Source organism: Buteo buteo, chromosome 6, assembly GCF_964188355.1.
Source record: "Buteo buteo chromosome 6, bButBut1.hap1.1, whole genome shotgun sequence".
NCBI classification, from domain to species: Eukaryota; Metazoa; Chordata; class Aves; order Accipitriformes; family Accipitridae; genus Buteo; species Buteo buteo.
In genome coordinates, this window is record NC_134176.1 from 27,094,759 (window position 1) to 27,115,833 (window position 21,075).

A 21,075-nucleotide genomic window follows, 5' to 3' on the forward strand; every position below is an offset into this window, starting at 1 on the left:
TTAAAATTGTAAAACTTACAGGTACAATTGCAATTAACTTCACTTTGATGTTCAGCCTTTGCAGCATCAGTATGCAACAGATTTTTCAATTCTCTCACAAGTCTGTCCGCACAAGCGAAGCTATCTTTCCACACGGAGAGCTGATGTTGGCACAAAGCAGATGAGTTTTAAGAAACTGAGAGAACTAAGATCTGGAGCATTCCCTCACGCATCCCCTCAGGCTGGCATCCCGTTCCGTCGCATGTCGGACTCTCCTGCGCAGTCAGCGCGTTTCCCGTAGCAGCAGCTGGAACGCCGCTGAGGTAATTTCGCTGGCTGAAAGGCGTACGTGCGGTCAGGTACGGGCCTCCACGCCGCCGCGACCCGACACCTTTCCGAGTCTTCTTGGAACACAAGGCGGCGGGGGCCGGCGGGGCCCTCCCGCGCCTGACCCCCCCGGCAGCGCCCAGCGCCCCCAACAGGGACCGGCGGCGGCTCCGCCGGCTGCGGAGCCCGCAGGGAAGCTGGCTCCGGGGCCTCGCCCCGGTCCCGGGCCTCCCGCCGCACTGCGTTAGGGCGGAGGAGCCGCTGGGGGCGGGGGGGTGGTGGTGGTGGTGCGAGGCCCGCGCTGCCGGGCCGGCCTCTCAGGGCGCCGCGCCGGTCGGGCACCCAGACACTGCCACCCCGCTCGGCCGCGCGGAGCTGCGCTTCAGCCCGCCGCCCCGGGTTCCGCTGCGGGGCTGGGGCGGGGGCGGGCAGCTCCCCCGCCGCGAGGTGTCGGGGGCTCCCGGGCTCCGCTGCGGGACGGGGCGGTGGGGCAGAGGCGGCCCCTCGTTGCCGGCACGGAAGGGTTAACGGCCAGCCTCCCGGCGCGCAGGCGGCTGGGTTGGCTCCGCCTCCCATTCGACCGGTGGCACGTTCCATTCCCCCCGCAGGGTAATTCCTCCTCCCTCCGCCGCGGCGGCTCTCCTCGCCCCGCCGGAACAGAGCACGGCGCTCGGCGGCGAGTTCGTTCACGCCCCCCTCCGGGCTGGGTGGTAGGGCCCACGCGGCGCCGTGCGGACGGACGGGGTGGGGGTCCGGCCCACCTCTCCCCCCTCGCGCCCCTCCCCGCCGCGCTTGGGCGGTGGTAGGGGCCCGCTCCGCCCCTCGTGTCCCGTCCCGTCCCCCCCCCCCGGCGGCGGCGCGGGTGGTGCGTCCCGGCAGCAGCCGCGTCCCGGCCGGCGCCCGCCCCCTCCGCCTTGTCATTGATGTTGTTGTTTTTGTCGCAGGAGCCGGAGGCGAGGCCGGGGCCGCCGCTGCCGCCGCCTGTGGCCGCCGCCGCAGCAGCGGGGCTCGGGCCGGCGCCAGGCATGTCGGTGTGCGGGGAGGCGGTGGGCGCCGGCTCCCTGCCCAGCGAGCTGGTGGTCCACATCTTCTCCTTCCTGGCGGGCCCCGACCGGCTGCGGGCCTCGGCCGCCTGCTCGCACTGGCGGGAGTGCCTCTTCTACCCGGCCCTCTGGCCGCGCCTCCGCCTCAGCCTCCGCGTCTCGCCGGCCGAGCGCCCGCGCCTCGAGTTCCTCATGCGCAAGTGCGGCTGGTTCGTCCGCGAGCTGCGCGTACAGTTCGCCGCCGACAACTACCCCAGCGGCGGAGGGGGGGCGGCGGCGGCGGCGGGCGAGGGCGCCGCGGCGGCGGGCGACGGGGAGGCGCCGCCGCTGTGCCCGCGCTGGCTCGACCTACTGAGGACCTACCTGGAGCTGGTGCTGTGCGTCCTGAGCAGCGTCCGCAACAACAGGTACCGCCGCCGGGCCGGGCCCGGGCGGGGGGGGAGAGGGCCGCGCCGCGCCTCGCCCGGCGGGAGCGTGAGGGGAGGCGGCAGGCGGAGCCCCGCAGCCGCCCCCGAGGCGCGCGGGGCCGCGGCCGGCCCGTCCGTCCGCTTCCGCGGGCGGGAGCGACGGCCGCTGCCGGCAACGGCGCCTGTGGGTGACCCGCGCCGGCCGGTTCCTGCTGGGGCTGCGTCTGCGGAGCCCGGCGGGGCGGGGGGGGAGACCCGCGCAGCCGGCTCGGGTGGGCCGGTGGATGTTTCTGCGGCTGCGAGTTGAGCAGAAACGGAGGCGCGCGGCTTCAAACCGCCTCGTTTTTATCGTAGCCTGTAGTTGGATGGGGAATAGAAACGCAGGCGTTTAGTTGGCAAGCGGCTAGTCGATATGCAAAACAGATAGGGCTGTAATAATAAAAACTCCTTCGTCCTCTTGAGGGGAGGGGGGGACGCAGCTCAAATGGAGCAAGTGAGAGCTGGGAGTTTGACTTTGGTTCTCGCTTGAAAATAGAAGCCTTACTTCGCACGGGCTTTCGACATCTTATGCGTGATTGAAAAATAATTAGCGTCATGAGAAATTAGGAGGGGGGGTAAAATCACAGCACCGGTGTTCTTCTGGAGGGGGAGAGGGATGGAGTGCTGCCCCCCAAAAATACTTCCACCTTTCCAGCTATGAGGGTTTTTTGCCGTTGGAAGCTGAGCTTTCATGCCAACTCTTGTGTTACCTGCTAAGCTGAGATTTGACTCAGTTTTAAACTAGGAAGAGTTTTTCATGTTTGTTTATTGAAAAAATAATTCAGCCGTAGGAATTCCTTCAACAAATTGAATTTGAATGATAGAAACCTTTTCCTATGGTTTGGACTTAAGATGTATTTAGATCCTGCTTTTTCACAGACTTAGTTTGGCAGGTTAGATTATTCCTCAGGTTGGAGTTCTTTAAAATGAAAATACTTGCATTCTCTTTACCATATGTGGGTGTGATCAAGACAAATATCTTTAAAAAAAGATAATAATCAAATATCCTAATATATGGCCTTTAGTCAGCACCTAGGGCAGGAAAGCAAGGATATTAGGTTATCATGTGTTTGGAAAGCCGTGCAGATTTTAGGATAGGAAATGGTTAATGTTATTTTGCCTCTGTGTGCATATAGCTTTGCCTGTCAAGAAAAAAAAAAAGCTGCAAGTATTTCACGGTATATTTAGGATAAATTAAACGTTGTGGATGGCCTTTGGAAGACCGTCTGCAGCTGAATCACAGTCTGGACACCGTCCCTCTTTGATTCCGGAGGGATTAGAGAGTAGTTTGAGGCCTTCCTTGCTTCTTTATTTTGAATTGGAGCAAGAGAGCTTTAAATGTAATTCCTCGTTGGTTGGAGTTGAATGCAAATGTGGTGTATGAAGTCTCACTTTCAGTTCCTCTGCTCTGTTGTGCCCAGCAGGTACTTCCTGTGGTGCAGCTGCGATGGTTGAGAGTTAGAAACCTTACTTCTGGAAATGGCTAGTTGGTCCCAGCTCACCTTTATCTTAATTTATTTCTTGCCCTGTGAATCCTCGGTGTGCAAATTATGATCGTCTGTCTTGATCGGTCTTCTCTTGCCTTTAAGGAGCTTCCAGTTAACTGTTGAATCTTTGGGAAATCCAGCTAGTGTCATAAGTGGAAAAATCATAATTGGTGATAGAAAAAAGCAATGTTGGTGATTATCTGATCTGAGACAAATAGCACGACGCAGACTTGGAATTTTAAAATAAATAGTATCTGCAGGAGATGTTGCCTGGGGGTTTTGTTGGAAAAACTAGAATGCCTTTTTTTTTTTTTCTCTCTCTCTCACTAAAGTATGAGGCTGCCAAAATCAAATGTGTTGTGAGAACGCTTTTGGTATGCTTTTTCTTTTGAAAAAGATTCATTCTCCATGGCCTTATCTGAAACTTGTACAAGGACACTTGCTTTCTAAAGTTCTTTTTACAGATTCTGTATGCAGTGTAGCAGGACTGCAGTAAAATACTATGTAGAAGTAGTTGTTTCTCCAGTACCTGTTCTCTGATAGATGAGTATAATTTCAGTGGTAAGCCAGAGGTGAAAAGTTACCAACTTTGATAGGATTTTGCATTACTGTACTTTCTTGCTGTCTTCAAATCATTTGCATGCTGCTCCATTGTTTTGAAATTAATAGCGTATGACCGGGCAACACATGGTACCTGGTTATTACAGCAGGCGCTTTTTTTTTTTTAATGAGCATTTAAAAAATGGAGGGGGATTTGCATTAAACACTTGACCTTTTATTCAGATTCACTTTCTGAATAGACTTCTTTTTTCCCTTGAACAGACAAGGTTTTTAGTTTATTTTAATGTGTTTTTTTTCTTGCAGGGTAACTGCCGATAACTGATTAGTTTGCATGTAGGACGTTTGTTTTTAGCTCTTTAAGTAGAGTTTTGAGATTGAAACGAGGTGGGAAGGAACATTAACACGTGCCAAATAGCTGCTTAGTTTTTAGGGTGACCGAATGTCTAAACCAGAGGCATTGTCACCTGCCTAATGCTTGGTTATGTCTAAGGAATGACCACAGTCTAGTCATTTTATTTCTCTGCTTCTGTTTATTCATCCGTAACTCAAGAATAATTAATAATTCCTTCTTGTGTTTGCCGTATGTCATTGTACATGGGATAGCTATTGTAATTTGCAAAATAATGGAAACAGCAGTGTTTTTAACTTCTCCAGTGGCTGAATCACTGTAAATGCATTCCTTTTGGAATTAAGTTTAAAACAGGATGGTTCTTTCATAACTCCTGTCAGCCCTTATGATAGCTTTTTGGCAGAGAAGTTCAAAGAACTTCCATCTTATACTTCAGAACTGGGGAGGAAGAAATCTACTTTTGTCAAATGGCATGCTGTTTCTTAACTGTGTAATCTTGTTGTAGGCTTTTAAACCTGTTATTAAACAACAGTGAGGACCCCCCTCCTTGCAGGAAAAAGAAACGTACTTTAGATGGCTCTAGAATTCCTTGAGGATTTACAGTACTGCAGGACCTGAGAAAAGTAATGACTAAAAGTAATGCAATTTCTAGATGCTTTCTTGGGTAGAGGAGAATGACGTGTATTTTTGCTAATGCAAGCACTTTCTGTACAACATAAAATTGCCAATTTCTAAGCAAATCAGTGTGTTAAGTCTCTAGAAAAACATTTCAGAGCGGCCTTTGCTAATTCTGATGGAATTAAGGAAGTGACTACTTGTCTGCAACTTGGTTTAAAAACAACTGATAATATTTTGACAAGCATTACTGCTGGCGGCCAGTTATCGTCCAAAAAGATATGTTCTAGGTCTGTCCCATACTTGAGGTAGAGCTCAAGTTACCATAAACTTTATTTTGTGGGTGGCAGCATATTACTCCCAAAATATTGCTTTAATAGCACTGGGACCACGATGAGCTCTAAAAATCTATAGTTTATTTAATTAAAAGGTACTAAAGTAGAGATTATAGTGATCTGTAACTTTTCCATGAGCTTTTATGTTTATGACAGTAAATAAAGCAAAATAACAAAGTATATTATTGTTTAAACAGTTGATGTTCTACCCCCTATTAAAAAAAAAAAAAAAAAAGGTGTGGGGCAGGTGGGCATAGTGTTCTGCAGCAGCATCAGGGGGGAGAATTTGTTTCTTACTGGCTCTTACGAGATCCCAGTAATCTGTGCCTTCTCAAATTGATCTTTCAAAACTAAGTTCTGGAAGGCAGGTGGGAGGGCAACAAACTTTCTGTGAGTCATTTCAGTGCATACAGCAGCTAATAAGCAACTGCTAATCATTCAGTAGGAAAATTCTGTGTTCTTTTATGTAATGCTGAAATCCCAAAGTACGGTCTCTCCTCTAACTGACTACAGAGGAAGATAGGAAGGTAGTGATTCCCCTCCTCTTTCCCCTGCAGTATGTTAATTTGTGTGACTTGTTTGATCTTTGCTGTGGAAATAAAAATGCAGCTTAGAGTAAAACTGTGGTATCTTGGTGAAATATGGTATCTGTCTTGGAGTTGCCAAAAACTGGTGAATTGCTTAGAACAGTAGACTGCATCTGTATTTAAGGTTTTCTAATTACTCTCTTCTATTGGTCTGAGCATGCAGCTGAAACTGGCAAAAACTAGTTAAATAACACAATATGTGCCTTACCACTTTGTTCATGTTGAATGTAGGCAAGGGCATTTTGTTGTCTTTTCATTGGGTGTTCAAAAAGACCGACCAAAACTGAAGATGGAGCCTAGTAAGAAGCTTATTATTTTCAGTACGCTTGTTGAGCTAGTGGAAAATAAATGGTTTAGAAATCCCCCCAAAACACATGGGTTTTCCCCAGCTGTGTGTATGGGTAGTACATAGGATTAAGGTGCCATTATGACTTTTAGCAAAAGGTGACAATTAACTTCTAAATAATTCTATTTAAATAGCAATCATTTTACTAGCTCTCTGAAATAAAGATGTGAGCTGAATGCCGTAGAGATTGTATGACTGCAAACAGTAGCAAAAGTCTAATATTATGTTGAACTGTGATCAGATTTGTTGATGGTAATAACTGTGCTGTGAATGGAAAAATAATTGGATGTTTTCATTGCTTAAGTTTTGAGGCAGAAAACTTTTCCGTGCATCTCTGTAGCGCATGAAATGGCAGTCAAATAGCTGTAGTAAAAATGTGTGAGATACTAGTAAGTAGTGTTTTATGTGTCCTGTAGTTTGGTGGCTCTAAAATTAATGCTTGGCTACAGTAGCATTCACTGGGGGTATGAGTAGCATGAACAAGACTTTGCGATGTGAATATGAAGGTGATTCACAATTGTTCTGAAGATTGCATTTTGCCTCTTGGCTCTGAGAATTAAGTCACTGAGATCAGAAGATAAAAGCTTAGTTACAGCATTGGCTGTGAACACTGCCTTTACACCAGGTGGAGGTTTCTACTGCTTTCCCTGTCATACCAGACTATGTCTTACAGCTTTTGAGGAAAGAAGAGCCTGAAATACTCTTGGTGGTGGTGCCAGGGTCTTCAGAGTTCCCTGCCAAGCTTATTCTTCAGTATGATCAGGCATTGCCTTAGTCAGATTTATAAGAATATTGAGCATGTGGTCAGGGCTCCATTTATATTGATGTATCATCAGTATAGTAGTCCTGTACTTAAAAGTTTAAATATTAAATTGTTAGAATTTCTGAAACAGTTGTGAAATCTAGGTATTTTGCTCCAGTATTTGTCTGACTCAATGCGAAGCTTGTGGATCTTGCTATTAAGTTGTTGTTCACCTATAGAATAAAAGTAGCAGGTGGAACAGTGGATAGACTTCTAGTGTATGGTTATTGAATACAGGAACTTCAAAATAGGTAAATTATGATTTCTAGTAGATACCAGTTACAGGCTACAATTCATACTTAAAAAATGTAAACCTTGACTACCTGATACTGGTTTTTTCCCCCTTCTCCTCTTGGTAGAATATCAGCTCATACTGTGGAAGTAGTAAACTGGCACCAGAGCTTCCCTATGCTTTGAGCATTGTAACTGTATTGCATTTTCCTCAAAACTGATCTGAAATATTAGCATATGATTTGTAAGCCAGCAGGAATAAGGATTTATGCGACTCAATTGTCAGCTACAGATTAATTGACATCTACTGTTTAAGGTGAATTTAACTCATGTATCCATTTGTGATGAAACTGGAGTTTCTGCCATGTTAATTATCAAGTGCAGACTAGTCTTTGCATGTTAGAAGTAAATCTAATTTACAGCATGTATAAATAAAAAAAATGTTGACCCAAAACTTAGTTAAAAAAAATAAAAATCTTAAAAGTAAATGCCACACAGCTACTCTAAAACTGCAGTCATTTTTGTATATCTTGCTTGATCTTTTTTAGGAATAGAAAAGATGCAAGTCAGAGAAATAAACTGTACTAGGGAAAGGAAAACTGACTGTCTAGCACACTGAGTCATATCAGCATGAACTTAAAGGTTCTCCTTTCACTTCTTTTTTGGTATCCCTTCTAAAAGTTAAAATTATGTGTCATGGTGGATCACTAATCCTCTTCTGGTCACTGATGGGAAATTTTAGAACAGATTCCCCTACTTTAATACAACAGAAATTAGACACTGATTAGGGTGTGGGGAGCTTTTGCTTTTCCTGTCTGAGGTTTGTGTTGCCTCGATTGTGGCAGGTTTGGGCTCCCATTTGTAACCTAACTGCAGTACATAAGTGCTCAGACAGGGTTGTTTGTGGTTGCATTCTACTTGGGCATTAAATGCAGTGTTAAATGTTAAAAGGAACAAGTATTTGATGTTTTCATCTGTGACACTTAACACACATGTTCCAAGGATTAAAAAAATGCATGAAAGCACTGCTAAAAGTTTTCTTCATGGTGCTGGCCTGCTGAAAATACTCCTATGGTGACTGAAAACTGGCATTTGCTTTTACAGCTGGATTCAGCAGTTTGTGTAGTCTTCTTCCCCTTTATACTTCAGTCTCATTTTCTGTAGTTGCATGTGTGCCTGTATAGCAGGACAGTAGGATGTTTCCCAAAAAAGACTACGTGTTCCATTTAATAATGTGTTCTTATTGCCTGTGTTTGTCTTATCCAGAATGATTCCTCACAATGTTTTAATTTTGTGTACAGATTGCTTTTTATTTTGTCGTTTCATAGGAACCTCCAGAAGTTAAGTCTCTTTGGGGATATAAGCATTCTGCAGCAACATGGAAGTATATCAAATACATACCTCGGTAAGGTTGACCCTGATGGCAAGAAGATTAAGCAGTAAGTTATATTTGTAAATTATCGAATACATTAAAATAATAAAAACAGATAACAGAACACAGATTTTCATGCCTGAAATACATGACTGAGAAAGCTTTACGTTTTTTAATAGGATGAGAATCTGATTTCTTAAATTGAGCTGATTTCTGTTCCTACTATTTACATGAAGTAGTCTGGGTTTGTGGCTTTTTCTTTTTCCCTTCTCAGCAGGGTGAGAATCCTTTCTTTCCTCTTTTCATTGTGTTCTAGAAACAATATTATGTTAATGGCACAAAAGGGGGAGGAGGGATGGGGAGTTGTTACCAGCACCTCTACTATTGCTGTACATGAATAAAATTAGAAAAGGAAGTAGTCTGTTGTATTTCACAAGAATTGAGAACATGTAGCAAGTTAACTTGAAAGAGAACATGAACACAAACAACTTATTTCAGGTTGCATCTCAAAACTAGGTTATGTATTTGCAGAATTCCTGGAAGATCATAGCTCACAATGTGCTTGTTTAGTTCAGAGGTGTATTTTAGCTTGCCTTAATTACATTACCATGCAGTCTTTCAGTGTTTATAATCAGAATAGCTAGTTGTTCTTCTTTGGAAAAGGTTAATTACAATGTAAAAAGCTACTGACTTCTGGAAGAAATTACCACAGAGGGATTGATGCTAAGTTAACTATTTTAGCAGTTTTGCTAAAACTTTCCATGTAGATAAAGCCTGAATACCATCATTTTAATTTGTGTCAGTTTAAACATCTTTCTCCCAGTAGCTTGAGAGTGGAATGAGTACAGCCACTCTAGATCTTTACTATTATTTCTTTAGAGTGGTTTTAGAACTAGTGTAGGTATATTATCAGGTCAATGTATGTATGTGAACACAACCATTGAACTAAATGGTTGGTCCTGAGGTAAATTTGCAAAACGGTACAAATATAGATGTGTGTCACATACTGTGTCTTTGTCATCCATTATGCTTAGAATGCAGAACTTAGAGCAATTTGGGATTCTATTTAACATATGTACTATAGTGCTGTGTGCAGGTAAAAGCTCCTTTTTTTTTTCATATCCTTTGTTGTGGAAACATAAATATATAATCAAACCTTTGCCAAGGGGCTTGAAGAGAGCCATCTAAGCAGGTGTTTACTCAGCTGAGTGCATGGTTAAATTTTTTTTCAAACAAATAACAAAAATAAGTGTGCACATTCCAGAGCCATAAACCGTTCAAAACTCATCTAATTTGAAGTTAGTCTTTTTGGTGAATATTGACCTTTGCACATTTTGGAACGAGCAAGTAAATGCTACCTCTTGTTTGGTTTTGGTGCTTGGGTTTTTTTTTCTCTAGAATAAAACAAGGTATTTGGGACCTGCTAGTCCTTTTCTAAATTAAAGGGAAGCTGGCAGTGTTTTATTCAGTGTTCTCAAGTTCATCAGCACTAGCAGCAGATTTACTTCAGAAAGTAAATCTTTATGGCTCCTTAGTCTTGTCTTTTGCACTTGGGATTTACATCAGGTAAGCTGCAAAACACGGATACTGATAACTCATGCTGAAAGATATTGAGCAGCCTTTGGAGACAGTGTTGTTGGTAGCTGAGGATTTTTGGAACCCGTATGGTGATAAACCTTACTAGCTGTTTCAGGAACTTCCTGCAATTAAAGCAGTCAGGGGAGAAAATGTGACAATTCTTAAGTCCGTAGCATTGAGCTGGGTGTAGCAGACTGTGGGTGAAATCTCAGCTAGCACAGAACCATTAGGATGCTTCCCCAGGTTAAGACTAAGGGTTGTTCTGAGGGAGAGGAGGCTTTGGATGGTGTTTTCAAAAATGTACTTTTGCAGTGGTCAGAATGGGTTTGTATTGCTCGTTCTTTTTCTGTATAGCATATGTGTCCCTGGTTACTTTCTAAAATTCTCTTTACAACTTAGTTCATTACTGTTGGGAAGCTCAGTGTACACAATACATTTGTCTTGAGTTGAACAAAAGGCAGTTGTTTAAAATTTTGGCTTTCTGAAATCTGCTTCCCATGATTGATCTGATCTGTGTGGTTCAGATAGTTTGGTTTCCCAAAGAACCAGTTTAGCCTCTGTTCTTAAACAAAACATTTTGATTAATAGTCTTTAATTAGACAAATAGGCTCCATGTGGACCTTAGTAATATGTTTGTTTCCTGTCCAGGGCCAGTGATGTGCTTCAGTACTTATGGGTCAGGGCTGTTTTTTGGGCTTAAACAGTATCTCAGCCTGTCTAGTCAGGCTTTGGTCTGTCCTCTGGCTGAAAGCACCATTTGGGGCATTAGTTGTGAAAGTAATTTATTTTGAGTTTTTTATTTTTAAATAGTTTGTTCCAGTATGATCATTTGTAGGTTTCAGGTTGATGGTGAGCATCCCATAATTGCTGCTTACAGGGAGCAAAGGGGACTGATAAAGTACACTTGTTGAGTCATCACTAGGTTATGTTACTTTCTTGCATGTGCTGAGCTCTGCTTGTATTTTGTGTTATACTTACTAAACCATGCTTAAATGCTTTATAAGCAACTTTAAGATAACCGTGTAAGTTAGGATAAATGTTGTACTACATTCTAGGCAGTTGAAGTAAAAGTTAGTATGATAATCAAGTAGGTGTTAATTCCCAAGAATTGACTTAATGTGTCTAAATTTTTAGAACACAGTTCAAACTATTTTTGCAAACTCCAGTTAGATGCAGCCTATTTAGGAAAAATAGGATGTGTGCAAGAATTTGCAGGGAAGGAAAAACCCCTGTTATGGTGTTTGAAAACTTTATTTGAAATATGTGAAAACTAATGGCATATGGTTTATATTGTGCTTCCTGTCTGGCCTTACATAAAGCAGGTATTAAAAACAATCCAGAAGTGATCACTATTAAATATTCTCTATTGACATGTTTGATATCTTTTTATTAAATTGGCAAAGATCTAGAGGAAGGTGGCTGGACAGTTTTCTTAGGACCTACGAATTGGTAGACTATCAGCACAAATCTAAATACTTGTATAAATACGTAAGTGCTAGCACTAAAAAGCTGATGTGTAGGCAGCATTAAATAAGTATCAATCTTTTTTTAAAAATTTAGTGCAATTCCCACAGGGGAGGAAACCCACCCTACGGCTGCAGAGTTCTTTGTCATGTTTCTTTGAAGTTGTGTGAGCACTAGAACAGTACTCTTCTAAGCTTAGATGTTTAAGTTGTGTCAGAAGCACAACTTAAAGAGATTTTTAGTGCAGTGAGGTATATAGATGGTAGTATTCTACTGAGCATCTCAAAATTGATTTGTCATCTTTTCAATTGTTCTGTAGAATATTACAAGCATTATTAAGATTGACTACTTGGACTATTACAAAATAAATTCTACCATTGCTGCAACCATTACAGCACCTTTTGTAGATTTGTATGGTGAGAGGGGGGAGGGAAGAGTCCGTTCATTGGAAGACATTAGAGAGGTTCCTGTGGTAGAACCTTTTTTGGGGGGGAGATTGTCAGAGAGTCTGCCTTCATTTAAGCATTGGCAGGAATAATTGTGAAACAAACATTGCCAGGATCAAACAGGGCTCATCTGAACTGTAAAAGAATTTAGGATTAAAATAGCAAAACTATATTATCTGTGACTCTTGACCTGTTGTTTAAAACTGTGTTTAATTTGTGTCGCAGTTGCCAGTCCTCAGTTTAAAAAAAAATAAAATTCAGAGAAGATCTGGAAAAACTGAAGTCTTTAAACCTGATGACTATACTCGGCAAAACCTTGGGAACTATTCTGAGGTGTATAATAGATAAATACAATGACCACACCAACTTCTCCACTTAAAAAGAGAAGTCAGGCCTTGCAAACCCAGTACATTCTTAGAAGGAAGAAAGCACATGCAGGCAACGGAGAGGATGAATAAGTGTTTGTGGAGGGAGAGGATGAATAAGGATTGCTCTTTTAACTTTCTTTCAACAGAAGGATTATGGGGCATCAAAGGTAGTATGTGACAGGTTCAGAGCAAGCAAGAAGAGAGGGGAATTGCGCTGCAGAGTTCTTTATTATTGGATGTTACAGTTGCTGAAAGCTTACTTGGCTTAAAGAGAAGCCTGGATAAATTTGTAGAAGTGAGGTCCCTGAGGGCTGCTAAGTACAGAAAGCCAGCTCTGGGTCAGGAGGTCTGAGTTACAAATTTCTGGAAACTAAGGAGATATGTGCTTTCCTTGTTCTGTCACACTTCTTAAGGCATTAGTGTTTCTCTGCTGTCAGTCAGGGTACCGGGCTAAATAAGCCTTTAATTTTGCCTGGACATTATCTTGATTAAAGATATGTGCATGAGAATAATAACTGTGTAAAATTGTTTTGATTAGATTTATAAAGTATACAGATATCCATAACAATAAAGGAAAAAGTGATTCTTGCGAAACATTACCTGATTTGAGGCACAAGGATTTCTGCCGATTTTGTACTGGAGGTGTTTACATCTTATTTCTTGGCATTTCAAGCCTGGCTCGACTGCTTCCCTTAAATGCTGTTCTTTCCTTCTGGCTGACCAGGGTTTGAGATCAAACTGTCATCTACACGTGTCCTAGAATGTATGTGCTCAAAGAACACTTGTCATTTGGGCAGGAGAACTCTTTTGGCCTTAGCGGCTGTGGGATGAAGACTGGAAAAATACTTACTTGGAGAAAGCTTGTAGAATTTGACTGTACTATTTGAATTTAGTATTCAAAATCTTACCTAAAAATGCTTCTGTTGCCTTCCAGAATTAAATATCTAACTTAAAGAACATCCCTTCATTAAAAAAAATAAAGGGGTAGGAGAGGTGGCATGCATCAGAAGTGGTACATAGTAATCATGCAGTGTAATAAATGGCATGAGGGTTCTGGCAGTGCTGGAATCATCTGGCACTGATAATCTGAAATTGAAATGTTACCAGGTCCAGGTTGTTTTGGTAAAACTTAAACCTGTTGACACCTGAAAATCCGGTTAGCTGAATATTCAGAATTATTTAAAGGATCTTCTTACATGTTTGTTCTTTACCCTTTAATGAGCAAAGTCGAGCAAGTAATTTCAGATCATTCTAACTTATGGTCAAAGTCAAGTTTCTGCAGCCTTTCACTGAAAATGACAGGTTTTTTCCATATTGAATTTGCAGTTCTGGAGAGGGTAGCCAATATGAGAAGCTGTTTTTAAAAACAAGAACTCTGTTTTAAAAGCATTACAGGTTTTCTTATTTGCATAACCTTAAAATATATGTGGGAGGGTGTTAAATACATGCTGAGAAATACATGAAATGAAGGTTCATAGTGTGCCACTGTTTTTGAAAGACAAAGTACATAATTTTCTCAAGATAGTTTATTTTAACCTTTTAAGTGCAGTGAAGGTTAAATTGCTGTGGGAGGTCTGCAGAGTCAAGTTCTAATATTTGTAGTTCACAAGAACTGTAATAATAGCACCTTCCTGCAGAATAAGGCCATCAATGAAAGAAGAATAATTCTCAAGTAAAAAAACAATAGAATGGTATGGAATTGGTAAGACTAAACCATGTTTAATAGGATCATTGTCTGTTTTGTTTACTTGCAGAATACAACAGCTGTTTGAAGAGATATTAGGCAATAGCAGGCAATTGAAATGGCTGTCTTGTGGGTTTATGCTGCAAATAGTAACTCCCACATCATTGTCCTCCTTATCAAACCCCATAGCCAACAGCATGGAACATCTGAGCTTATTGGACAACCACATCCCTGGTAATACCACTCTTATCACTGCAGTTGAATTGGAGCGCTTTGTGAATCTGCGTTCGCTCGCTTTGGATTTCTGTGATTTTACAGCTGAAATGGCAAGAGTCCTGGCTGACAGCAACCATGTGCCTTTGCATCGACTGTCTCTCCTGGTCCACAGTGTTTCCATAATGCACAAGTCATTGGACAGTATGCCAGAAGATGAGAATTGGAAGGCGCTGACTCGGAACAGCACTAATCTTCGGGTCTATATAATGGCTTTTGATGTCAAGAGTGATGATATGCTAAGGATTCTTAAGCCCAGTATCCCCCTAGAGAGGATTCATTTTGACAGCTACATCACTTGTGTTTCAGGGGCTGTTGTTGACCTCATATCCAGGCAGTATGACAAGTTCCTCACTCATTTTATATTAATGAATGATGTGATAGATATGTCTGGCTTCCCAGATCTTAGTGACAACCGGAATGAAGATCCACTTGTCTTATTAGCCTGGAGGTGCACAAGATTGTCTCTCCTAGCCGTTCATGGTAGGTAATACATTGCATGGGCATAGTATGTGACTTTGAAATACAACACTTCAGCCTTTCTAATCATAATGTGCTTTAGTGGAGTGCTGTTCAAGAGTCTGCTGCACAGCTGCTATACATGCTGTTGTACCTTATACTGGTATTTTCATGTTTGAAAATAGGAAGGCATTTATTGTCTGTGAGTTCTAAACATGCTTGTAGCTTAATAACTTCTGTTGAGAAGTCACATAGGATTTTATTAGACCATTCACAGAAACAAGGATAACTAAGAACTGAGCATTCCAGGAGGCTTATCCTGAAAGTGGTCTGCACTGTGCAAGTTCCACCAAGTGGCTGGTTATGTGAATGTGAACACTGAAAACATTTGCTGTTTTACTGTGAGCTCATATGCTGACAATATTAGATGATTGTGCTTCCTGTTTGTAAATAACATGGGTTAAGTGCCCCAAGGCTGAGGGGAGGAAGTCTGTTTCCAGTTTGGTAGGACTTTGCCAGCAGATGAAGACTGAAAAATACAATGTGGAGAAGGTTGCCTCACCGAGTGCATTGATTTCACTGGTAATACCAGAGCTAGGTATTGCCTATTTATTTGCCATATAATTGCAAATTAAAAAAAAAAATTATGCATTTATATTCAGCTCTGTCATCAGTACAGTACTCACTAGAAGTTACAGTTGTTTGGCAAATTTTAAGGCTACTGAAACTGAAATAGTGCAGAATAGTTCTTTTTGTTTGTGCCAGAATCAGCTTACCAAGACCAAGTTTGCCGATACGTGAAGGAGTTAAGCGATGACTCTGTATTGTGTTGCATAAGAATGAATGCATTTCCTCAGACTGCATGGGGGAGTAAATCTCCAGTCATTCAGCACAAACAGGAGAGAACTTCAGCAGTATTCAGATTTCCATTGGTTAAAGTCAGAAGGTCCTGCTGTATTTGCTAGAAAAAAATTTTCCACTGCCTTCTATTGAAAAATCATTGCAGGGGGAGGGAATCAATTCAGCTGCCTCTCCTTTATAGTTTCCAAGTCTGGCAGATTTTGGATACTGGCAGGTGACCTTACCACTCTAAATGTGGATTTTAGCAGTTTCTTTTAACATTTGGATACAAGTTTGAGGACCTTTAAAACAAACACACACACACCCCCCAAGGTGTTATCTTAAATTATCCTCCTACTGCAGGGAAGTCCTTTATCTAAACTTAAAAAGATGGTAAAATACCTGAACATAAGCTAGTGTAAGTCTCTAATGTCAGTGCATGTCTATTCAGTAGAAGGTATTGGTCTGTGCAGAGCATTGGGAAAGCAAATGCCTTCTACAATTCTGTCTAGCAAATAGTTGTTGCCGCATCTTCTTTGGAGAGATGCTGTGTATACTTGGGGGAGAGCATGGCCAAATATCACCCTTGCTCTGATGTTGGGATTCAGATTCTTTCCCCTTCTTTTCTCCCCTCCTTGCAGCAGAAGCTAGTTAAGCTGTTTATGAATGTCTCCTGGTCTTTTCTAAGCTGTGAATATGACTGCTCTGGTACTATAGCTTAAGCATCTTTCTTCTGGAGTAGCAACTGTGAGAAGAACATGACTAGGAAGAAAGATACAGAATGCTGTGATGCTTCAGTACAGCATCTTAGTCTTGTGCTTGTATTTTCTGAGGTTTACCAAATAATGGTTTCTGGCTCCACTTGTCATATTCTTCAGGATACTATCAAGCTTCCTTTAGGAAAAAAATGGTGGTTTTGTTCAAGGTGCCATAATTCACTTTATATGTAACTGCTCAGGTTCTTCTCCTGTTTCCTGAAGTGGTTGTTACTTGGTTTCCAATACTCTTTTTTTTTCTTTGTTTGTTTTCCCTCTTTTTGATATTCGTTTGCTCTGAAAAAAGGCTTTGATTTACATGTAGTTTTGACTGCCAGTTGTCACTGACCAAAAGAGGAGAGGAAAAACATACCTTAAGGACACTTTTTTCCTGGGGTGCCTTGAGATTCTCTTCTGTCTTCTCTGGGAAGTAGTATGATCTTTCCACCAGGGTAGCATCTTCAGGAGCAGAGGAGAGCTGATTGAAGGATATTAAATACATCCTTGCAGAATGAAGGAAGGGTGTGAAGAGTGTGTGGTCGTTGGGGATGGGATGGAGACAGTAGGATAATCAGAGTGGTATGATCTGGCACTGTGAATAAAAAGCACAGCCCATCTATGGGGGTTGAAGTCTTTTTTTTTTTTTTTTTTTTTTATTTTTCCCATTCCTCTTTAAGAGAAGGACACTTCATGTGGATTTTCAAGACTTTGTGTTGTAAGCATACTGTGTTACCTATAAGATGCTCAGTTTTATTCTGTCCATGAGCAAAACTAAAGTTGAAGTTTTTACTAGCAAGGAAAAACAAATTATGGTGCTGCTCATGGTGAATTTGTTGTTCAGTGGTACTTGTGGTAAAGTGATCATTCCCTCTTACCTCTGAATACTTCAGCTGGGCAGAGCTTTTTGGCTGCTGGAAGGTTACTGAGAAACTTCAGGCAAAACTTTTGAAAGGAGAGTTAATTTAAAATGAGATTAGGTTGAGAATAAGATGGTTGTTCCATCTGACCTTGAAAAGTTATAGCAAAAGCCGTACACCTGAACAACAAGGATGGTACAGGGGACTTAACCGCAGGTTTTATTCCCTTTATTCTTGCACTTTCTGTCAAGGATTTCTTTAGTGAATTCCTTTACTATCAAGATAACTGGAAGGTGTTGTGAGCTCCTTCAAACCCTGATAGGGGAGTGTCATTGCACAGGTAGAATTTTCCATTGGGTTTAATGTCTTACAGCCTTATTGACAGCTTCATCTTCTGTGGACAGTTGTGCCAGTGGTGAAGTATCAGCAGATGAAAATTGTGGGAATTTGTGCATTCCTAATGGTTAATATACCAGAAATGAGCCATACAGATGTATGCAGGCTTCTTTGTTGAAAACCTACCCTGAGCAACGTATTTACAGGAAACCTTAGAGACAAACAGTAGGAAAAAGTAAAAGAAAACAGAATGAAACATTCTCCTTTCTTAATTACTTTAACATCAGTTTTCTTAATTCTTTAACTAACTGTCTTATTTTGATACATTATGATGTAGAGGATGTTAAGTGCATTGTTGAAGACCAAACCACAGTTAGTTTTTATTTCTCAGCAGCTTAACTTTCCCAGTTTCAGATACTGTGCAAACTGCAGCCTTACTTGGACTCTAAGTTGGGTATCTCACCAAGAGGCTTAGCACCTGTGAGAATGATGATGAAGGCAGAAATGAGCCTTTCATTTTGCAATGGAAGGGCTGACTTGGCAGAGCTCCCAGAAAGGGAAGTTCCTAGATCATCTGTGGCTTCCATCTGAATAAGGAGGAGCTCAGCATTTGCCTTAGCCAGGGTACAGAAACCTAACAGGTAGCTGCGGAGTAGATGCTTTTAAAGAGGAATGCCAATATACAATAATGGGAAGAGAGGGAAGCTTTGTAATTATGTTTATTTTCAGATAGAATAACAAGATATATGTAGGTTTTTGTTATTTTTTTTTAATACTGGTGTGTCCTATTTCCTGGAGAGGCTTCTGGTTTATGTGTGTTGAATTTTTTTTGTTAGTTTGTTTTATTTGGGGGTTGTTTTTGTTTTGTTTTTTTTTAAGTCTACCTCTAATGCAACAAAAGCAAACTTCAGATTTTTTTTTTCTAGCACAAGCACAGTTTTAAAACAGTCCTTTTATACATTCGCTTAAAATAATTGATTACTCACTTTTTTCATTCTATATATTATGAAGTAGGTCATAGGAGGTCTGAAATTGTAGATATAACTTAACTTGGAGTAAAGAAGTCCACTTTTCTACAAATGGTGAAAAGATTGGTCAAACTACCTGAAATATTTTTGATACTTCCTTATTCAGAATATAAAATGGGGTTTTACCACTTGCAACCAAAAAAAAAAAAAAAAAAACAAGGCTGTAGGGGGGTTCTGCCAGATGGAAGATTATAAAATAGGTTGGGAAGGATGTTGAGATGGTCTGGTATTAAGTACTTAGTAAAAAAATGCCTTGTAGCAAAATGACAGAGCAACTTACTTTTTTTTTTTTTTTTTTTTTTTCTTCCTCCCCTGTAGGTTACACAGTTTGGGCTCATAATCTTATAGCAATTGCTCGTCTTCGTGGCTCTGACCTGAAAGTTCTGGAAGTCACAGAAGAAAGCATTGATTTTGACCAAGGAGAACTGGCTGATCAGGATGTGGATCCAGTACACAATCTCATTGAGCAAGTATCTCTCGGATTGGGTCGACCTTGGCACGCAGTCATGGACATAGAGCTGCTCAGTGTCTTCACTGAGCCAACCCGTCACTTTTACAGAGAGATGCAAAGCTTCAGTGAAGGCATTTAGCTCCTTATTTACAATTCCTGTGGTTACATATGCAAGTAGGGTCCTATTATGTTTTTTTCAGTAGCGTGAATTAACCCCTTTTGTGCTGTGTTTAATCAGTATTAGCTATATAGAGTTATATATGTGTATTCTACTTCTTGATCAAAGAACGTAGTCGGGTATTGGTTTAGAAGCTGAAAGTGGCAGTGTTTAGGGTTTTCACGGTTAATGGACTTGTCTACCAAACCTTACAGAGATACAGCCAAAGGCTGTCTGAGGTTGCCGGCTAACTTTACTTTTATTAACTGCATTTTGAATGATTTTACTATTATATCGGAGTTCTGTGCTCAGGAGCCAACTCTTTTTAATACCCATATCCATAGCCCAGTGGATTTCTGTGCTGTCATTGTGTGCTTAATCTGGTAGCATGCTACTTAATAATAGGCTTAAAGGAAGAGAAGTCTATCCAGGGCTGTTCATTGTAAGACTCTCACCTTGCTTTATTTCACATGCGGATTCTGAAGCATGACTTAACTACCATTCTCAGCTTTTCTCAGCTGTTAAGCGGCGGTGTGAAACACTAGCTTTTCAGGTACTTGCACTTACAGACTCACTCCATAAGCTGTAGTCTTTTGGGTTCTTCGCAAACTCCTCCTCGTTTATTCTCATGTTCTGTCATCTTCCTTAAAAGTTAGCTTTGGGCCAAAGTTTAAAAGAAAAAAAGCAAGAATGTGTACTCCGATGAGGTAAAAACATAACAGTGAAGACTTCAATACAAAGGTATACACCTGCAAACAAACATTAGTCGTGAAATCCCTAGCAACCAAGTCACTGGATTTTCTCTGTCAGCGCCTGTGTCAGCTGCCAAAGAATAGATTAAAAACGAAGAAGTGCCCACATGCTGGCAGGGGCAGGCCAACTTTTGGCCAGCCAGATACTGCTAGATTGTAATATATAAGGTCGAATTTCGACCTGTGGTACACAGCTGTGCTGTGGCTCAGTCAGCAACCTCAGAACTCTTAACAAACATGCACCTGTTTCACTGTGAATAGTGAATGTAAAGGAAGGAAAGGAAACAAATACAAAGCTTGTTCTATCACAGGTATGAGCTGCTATGATGCATGAAGAACATTCCATGAAGTATGTTTTAAAATCTTGTTATATCTGAGAGGCTTTAAAAGCCGACTTAACTGTTTCAGGGCAACCGCGGTACAGACGTGGTCTCTGTGAGACTTCCACCTGACCCCAGTTTTAAGTGGTACGAATGTTGTGCATTTAATGTTTAAAGGACAGTCTGCAATAATAAAGTAAGTGGCCAACGTGGGTGCCCAGCAGTGCTGAGACCTGGCTGCTATATTGTAAGCTTTGGAAAACACAATTTATGCAACAGATGTCCAGATATGATTCTATTTATGGAAAAAGTTTATATGTGTTTTACAAATGGTTTTACCATCTTATATTAAAATGACCTTTTGACAGGTGTGCGCTGTTTTGTCTCCAGTGAGCACATACCATGCGGATTTTATATGTACATCAGTAGAGTGAATCCACTGGCACAGTGTGTGTATATGCCAGATGTGGTGAGATTTTATCTTATAAATGTGATCAGATAAAAAAAAAAAACCTCCTGACAGAAAATGTAAGGAAACCAGCTGAATGTTTGAATTGATGACTGATGTTGTATGGTTTATGTTAAATGTATATTCTTTTAATCAATGAATAAAGCATTAAAAATTGATTGCTGTATAAAACATTTTATTGTATCAGCATGAAGATTTTTAGAATTAAAACGCAACATCGTTCATAAGCTGTGTGTAACTGGTAGCTCCCATTGTGTTTAGGTCAGCAAAAGAGTCTAAAATAAGTCGTACAGTAATTTTTTTAAATTTGGCTGAATTTTGTCAACATTTTGGGGGGGTGGAGGAGGGGGAAGGATGC

General features: G+C 41.5%; 2 protein-coding genes across 2 annotated transcripts in view; one reads left to right on the plus strand and one right to left on the minus strand.

The window, feature by feature from the left end:
- ZNF410 (zinc finger protein 410) overlaps nt 1-1,983 on the minus strand; it is a 25,105-nt gene extending 23,122 nt beyond the window's left edge. Inside the window, exons 1-2 of the mRNA XM_075030234.1 lie at nt 1,713-1,983; nt 20-315 (exon numbers count right to left, since the gene is read on the minus strand). The gene's annotated coding sequence lies outside the window, so the exon portion shown is untranslated. The remainder of the gene's footprint in view (nt 1-19; nt 316-1,712) is intronic.
- FBXO33 (F-box protein 33) lies at nt 1,179-20,871 on the plus strand. Its single transcript, XM_075030221.1, has 4 exons — nt 1,179-1,756; nt 8,437-8,547; nt 14,091-14,776; nt 18,887-20,871. The coding sequence occupies exons 1-4, from the start codon at nt 1,230-1,232 to the stop codon at nt 19,156-19,158; spliced, it is 1,596 nt and encodes a 531-aa protein (XP_074886322.1). The 5' UTR covers nt 1,179-1,229; the 3' UTR covers nt 19,159-20,871.
- Nucleotides 20,872-21,075: the final 204 nt, after the last annotated feature.

What these genes read in the sequence shown, in the direction of transcription:
- FBXO33 (XM_075030221.1), top strand. Translation starts at nt 1,230, where the DNA reads ATGTTGTTGTTTTTGTCGCAGGAGCCGGAGGCGAGGCCGGGGCCGCCG. An exon ending in GATGGCAAGAAGATTAAGCA is followed by an intron (nt 8,548 to 14,090) that starts GTAAGTTATATT and finishes GTTTACTTGCAG; the next exon opens with AATACAACAGCTGTTTGAAG. An exon ending in GTCTCTCCTAGCCGTTCATG is followed by an intron (nt 14,777 to 18,886) that starts GTAGGTAATACA and finishes CCTCCCCTGTAG; the next exon opens with GTTACACAGTTTGGGCTCAT.